Source organism: Myotis brandtii, unplaced genomic scaffold (genome assembly GCF_000412655.1).
Source record: "Myotis brandtii unplaced genomic scaffold, ASM41265v1 scaffold698, whole genome shotgun sequence".
In the NCBI taxonomy this organism is placed as follows: Eukaryota; Metazoa; Chordata; class Mammalia; order Chiroptera; family Vespertilionidae; genus Myotis; species Myotis brandtii.
The window spans coordinates 1369032-1374632 of record NW_005370731.1 but is presented as its reverse complement, the minus strand read 5'-3'; the positions used below and the strand labels follow the sequence as shown (position 1 = coordinate 1374632).

General features: G+C 51.8%; 1 protein-coding gene across 1 annotated transcript in view; it reads right to left on the bottom strand.

Moving 5' to 3' along the window:
* Window positions 1-5601, bottom strand: part of TRIM72 (tripartite motif containing 72, E3 ubiquitin protein ligase) — a 16321-nt gene that overhangs the window by 8456 nt on the left and 2264 nt on the right. Inside the window, exons 4-8 of the mRNA XM_014529791.1 lie at window positions 4893-4988; window positions 4581-4811; window positions 4098-4120; window positions 2816-2934; window positions 6-73 (exon numbers count right to left, since the gene is read on the bottom strand). Coding sequence (XP_014385277.1) covers window positions 6-73; window positions 2816-2934; window positions 4098-4120; window positions 4581-4811; window positions 4893-4988 — 537 coding nt within the window. The remainder of the gene's footprint in view (window positions 1-5; window positions 74-2815; window positions 2935-4097; window positions 4121-4580; window positions 4812-4892; window positions 4989-5601) is intronic.

Sequence of the window (5601 nt, the reverse complement as noted above, 5' to 3'; positions counted from 1 at the left end):
TCGGCGCGGCGGCCGCAGGGGGACAGCACCAGGCTCGGGTGGGCCGTGCTCGGGTCGAAAGTCAGCTCCTTCACTGCCGGAGAGACCGTCAGGCCTGTTAGCCTCCGCGAGCCTTTTCCACAACCCACCTATGGGCCAGCCTGGCCTCCTCTAACCCTCCCGGCCCTCGGGGTGGGGGTGGGGGTGGGGGTGAACCCCTCTGCTGACTGGCTGCGGCCAAAGACTGCCTCCCTGAGCTGCCGTTTGCTCGGCTGTGAGCTGAGGCCCTGACTGCCTCCTTCCAGGTTGGGGTGGATTAGGTCGGTACAGGGCAGACAGCACCATCTAGGTCCAGGTCACAGGGAGGAGACAGGAAGCCTGGTCCGCAGCGGCCCCTGTCTCACCGCTGTGTGACCTCAGTCCGTCTCTGGGCCTTAGTCTTCTCTTGGATAAAACAGAGTCCCCCCATTCCCACCCCCGCAGGGCAGCCAGGCTGCCCACCACATGTACATGGCCTGGAGCTCTGGAGGCTGAGCCTTTGAGCCGTTCCAGCCACAGGCCACCAGAGTCAGTGTCTGGCCCAGGCCAGTGCCAGGGTTCCAGCTCTGCAGACCCTCAAGCCCCATAAGCAGGGATTGTCCTCTCCACTGTCCACAGGGACAGAGCCTAGACAAGGAGCACACAGGGTTCAAACCCCGCGTCCCCTGCTGCCAGCAGCAGCGCCTTCCTGTAAGCAGCATCCTCTCCCCTCCCGTCAGGCACCCACCTATAAATCCCATGCCCTCAGGGGTCCTTCTCTTAGCAAGTACCAGGGTACAGAGAGACCCTAGAGCAGCGGTTCTCAACCTGTGGGTCGCAACCCCTTTGGGGGTCGAACGACCCTTTCACAGGGGTCGCCTAAGACCATCGGAAAACACATCTATAATTACATATTGTTTTTGTGATTAATCACTATGCTTTAATTATGTTCAATTTGTAACAATGAAATTGGAGGTCACCACAACATGAGGAACTGTATTAAAGGGTCGAGGCATTAGGAAGGTTGAGAACCACTGCCCTAGAGCAAGCATGTCAAACTCGCAGCCCGCAAGCCACATGCGGCCCACAACCAATATTTTTGCAGCCCAGCCAATATAACAGTATGTAAGAAACGTTTTAATAAAAATTTCATAACTTAATTTTTACACAATCCTGTTATATATATATATATATATATGGCTAATATGCTAAACTGTCCAACCTTCCCGGTAATGATGTCACATGGCAATGCCTGGCTTCCTCTCCCTAGCAACTAGCCTCCTTGCAGTTTCTTCAGCCCAGGAACACAACTTGCTTTATAGCCAGCTGCAAACATTTCACACTTTAACCAAAGGTCTGTGAAGCATTTTCTGTGCCTCATCTCATTTGATCCTCACAGGAGTCCTGGAACAGGTAGCCAGGAGACTCAATGGAATCCTATTTTCTTTTCATTAGCCGGAAAATGGAGATTTAGAAAGCTTAGAAACTTGACCCGACTGAAAAGAACTAAGAAATGGTGGACCTTGAAAATAACTTCAGGTTTTCTCACTGTGTAGAATATAGTCAAACACTGCTACAGTTAAATATTTTACCCTTTGTTCTCCCTGCGTGATCTACAATAATAATCTGCTTCATGTTGATATTTACTGCTGTGTTGCTGACAATTACCTGAAAGAGAAGTTTGGGTGCTTCACTGGCCTGGAAAAAGTTTAGCTAAATCAGAAAGCAGGTCTAATTAAGCAAGTTTATTCTATATCTATAAAAAGCTAAGTTGACTTGCAGATGCAAGATACATATAAAGCTCTCACTGGCACCAATCGCATGTGTGTGTTTCCATCTGTCATTGTCGATAGTGAATTTGGTTGACACGTCTATTATAGAGAAAGGGTGAGTAGTGATATTAAAATATTTCTTCTAATTAATTTCCTTTTGATGTTCACAAATTTGTGCACCGGGCTACTAATTATTAATAATGAACTACAATGTTCCCTAATGACTGATTACTATAATCGTGTTGCATTCATTTCCCTTATGACTTTACACGTAGGCACACCATTTCTCTCCACTAATACTAGCAGCGAATATCTTAGCAGCCAATTGCCACATCATTAATCTTGGACTGACTTGTTTGGTGTGCGAAACAGGATATATTTCACTTTCAAAGAACAAGGAAAATAGGTTTATAAGCATGACACTTATTAATTTGTGCAGGTATTCAGTGTCTGGTAAGTTAATGTTCAAGCAAAAATATTAATTTTTATTAAAATGTTCTATTTTATGTTCACGACTACTCATTTAGTTCAGCCCTTTGTATTCAGCATCTCTCTATTGAAATAAACCTACGTTTCCATGAAAGTTGAAACTTTTGTTTCTTTTCGGCCCACATAAACTTAAACCTTGTTTATTTGGCCCGTGTTAGCCTTTGAGTTTGACATGCTTGCCCTAGAGCAGTGATGGCGAACCTTTTGAGCTCAGCGTGTCAGCATTTTGAAAAACCCTAACTTAACTCTAGTGCCGTGTCACATATAGAAATTTTTTGATATTTGCAACCATAGTAAAACAAAGACTTATATTTTTGATACTTATTTTATATATTTAAGTGCCATCTAACAAAGAAAATCAACCAAAAAAATGAGTTCGCATGTCACCTCTGACACGCATGTCATAGGTTCGCCATCACTGCTCTAGCGTCTAGAGGCAAAGGGGCAACAGGCACCTTCTTCTGTGACCTTCTTCGCTGAGACTGGGAGGCCTCTCTGTGTGTAGCTGCGGCTTCCCATCAACCGCATGGTTACAAACATAACATGCCTCCCCGTACCTGGCATCAGAGCACGGAACATCTTCCTCCACACCTGGAATTTGAAGTCATCTGAGATGACAGGCAGCTGGATGTCCAGACGGGCAGGCGGCGGGGACTCTGCCAGGATCTTCTGCAGCCTGGGGGGGATGGGGAGTGTCTGTGAGGGGACTTCCGGAGGAGGCATGGGGTGGGGGAGGGCAAGAAGCAGTGCCCAGGAGAGAGGACAAGGCTGTGGAGTTTCAGGACCTCTCCACATCATTCCTTTGCTGAATTTTCAGTTTGGAAAGATGGAAAGTTCTGGCCCCAGCCGGGTGGCTGAGTTGGAGCGTTGTGCCATACAACAAAAGATTTCGGGTTCGATCCCCAGTCGGGGCCAGTACAGGAGGCAACCAAATGATGTTTCTTTCTTACATCAATGTGTTTCTCTCTCCCTCCCCCTTTTCTCTCTCTACAATCAATAAACATATCCTTGAGTGATCATTTTTTTAAGATGAAATGTTCTGGAGATGGATGGTGATGATGGTTGCATAACAACATGAATGTACTTAATGACACTGAATCGAAAATGTGCACTAAAAAATGGTTTGCCACCGGGGTAGCTCAGTGGTTGAGCATCAACCCATGCATGCACTGGTTTGATTCCCGGTCAGGACACATGCCCAGGTTGTGGGCTCGATCACCAGTAGGGGACGTGCAGGAGGCAGCTGATTCATGTCTCTCTCATCCGTAATTCTATATCTCTCGTCCTCTCTCTTCCTCTCTCTCTCTAAAATCAATAAAAACATATATTTTAAAAATGGTTTAAATGGTCAATTTTACTTTGTGTACATTTTACCACAAATTTTTTAAGTCTTTTGTTGGGATGAGGTCCAAGCCCCTCACTCTTCAGTTTGCCCACCTGCCACACCAGCACACCTTCTCTCCCTCTTGCCTTCTCTCAATGCTCTTCTCCCAGCTCTTGACCTGGCTAACTCCAGCTCGTTCCTCCAGCGTCCAACTCTAACATCCAGTCCAACTCTAACGTCCAACTCCGCTGCAAAGCCTGCCCCGGCCACCCACTGCTCTCCCAGCAGCACTGAGCACCATGATGCCTATGTCCCCGCACACCCCCCCCACCCCCCGTCTGGGAGGTTCCTAAGAAGGACCCCATCACATTCATTTCTATGTTCAAAACAAAGTGCAGGGAAATCGCAGAGGACCGAATGGAATCGGCAGGCACAGGGAGAGTAGCGGGTGAGCCAGCCAGTGTCCCTGAAGACCAGGGCAGGTTGGGGAAGGGGCGGGGCCAGGATGATCGCACCTGCTGGTCACCAGGCAGTATTTCTGGAGAGAGAAAAAGAAAACGGAGGTGAGGCAGCAGGAAAGACACTGGACACGACTGAGGATGGGGTGGGTGGACCAAGAATGCTGAGTATGGGGTCAGGAAAAATCAGAAAAGCCAAAAGAAACCCAGAATTCAAGGCCACCCCTAGCCCTTTATCTGTGTGAACTAGAAAAGGGACCCCTTCCTCAAGAAACAGTACTCTGTGGCAGAAGACTGTCTTGAGAAATAAACAAACCCACAGCGTCTGTTATGTGAAGGGTCCCCCTTAGACATAGCGGCCTTGTGCAGCGCCCAGCCTAAGCAACATACAGCAGCCCTGGGCGCACCCCTCCTCCCTGTGTGACCCTGGCTGGTCCCTGCCCCTCTCTGGACCTCAGGGCCCCTGCCTGACCCTGGGATGAGCTCTCCGGGGCCTGGACCCGGGCCGAGGGGCAGCGAAGGACGGTCACCCCTGCTCACCGTGAGGAACTCAGTCTGCGGCTTGTCTGCCACCTCCTCCAGCACCTTCTCCATCTGCCGCAGCTGCTCCAGGTAGGAGTTCAGGCTCCCCAGCTCCTTCCGCAAGGCGACCCCCGCCTCGCCCCGCACCCGCTGCGCCTCCCGGTCCAAGGAGCCCTCCAGTGCATCCAGGAACAGCCGCATCTTGCCCAGCTGCTCGCCCACCGCCTCCTGGAACTGACGCACTGTCTCCTGTGGGGCAGACAAGCCAAAGCCGTGGGCTGGGGAGGCCTAGCCCGACCCGCCCCAGGCTCTGCCACGCTGGGCCCTCACCTCCACCTCCAAGAGCTGGTGCTCCAGCACAGCCACACTCTTCTCCTTGCGCGCGCATGCCTCCTGCAGCTGCAGCTTCTGCTGGGGGAGCTGGGTCTGGGGGTGAGACAGAAAGAGGCGACGCTGCTGCTCCCCCACCTGAACCCGCCCTCTGTGTCTCAGCCTCAAGGCCAGCTCCTCCTCCAGCCAAGCTGGCTCTTACCTTTCCCCAAACCCACGTGCAGGTCGCCAGGCTCTTGTCAGTTCTGGTCCTGATGCCTAGAGCGCCTGCCCCTCCACTTGCCTATTCAGGGGAGGTCCTCCCCAGCCCCTTGGCAGTCAGCCCCCGCCCCCCTCAGGGCTTTGTGAGAAAGACACACACAAATGTGACTGGCTCTCCTCCACCAGCGGGGAATGAAGCTGGCGCGCAGGCTCCGGAGGGTGAGTGTAGGGTGTTTGCAGTAGAAACGCAACCTCCTCCGATTCCCGGACAACGGAGCTCCTAACACCTCCTGCCAAAGCCACCCTGCGCTGGGGCTGCAGGGCCATGGGGTCAGACAGGTCCAGTCCCGCCTCCACGGCTTCCAACTTCTGGGTCCCCTTCTGTGGGAACAGCCTGGCACCTCACCTGACGGCGCTACAGTGGCGGCCTCCTCCCACCCCCTAAGGGGACCGGGGAGCCCCTCGGCGCCGGCGCCAACAGTCTCCTCCCCCGACGTCCTGGGAGCCG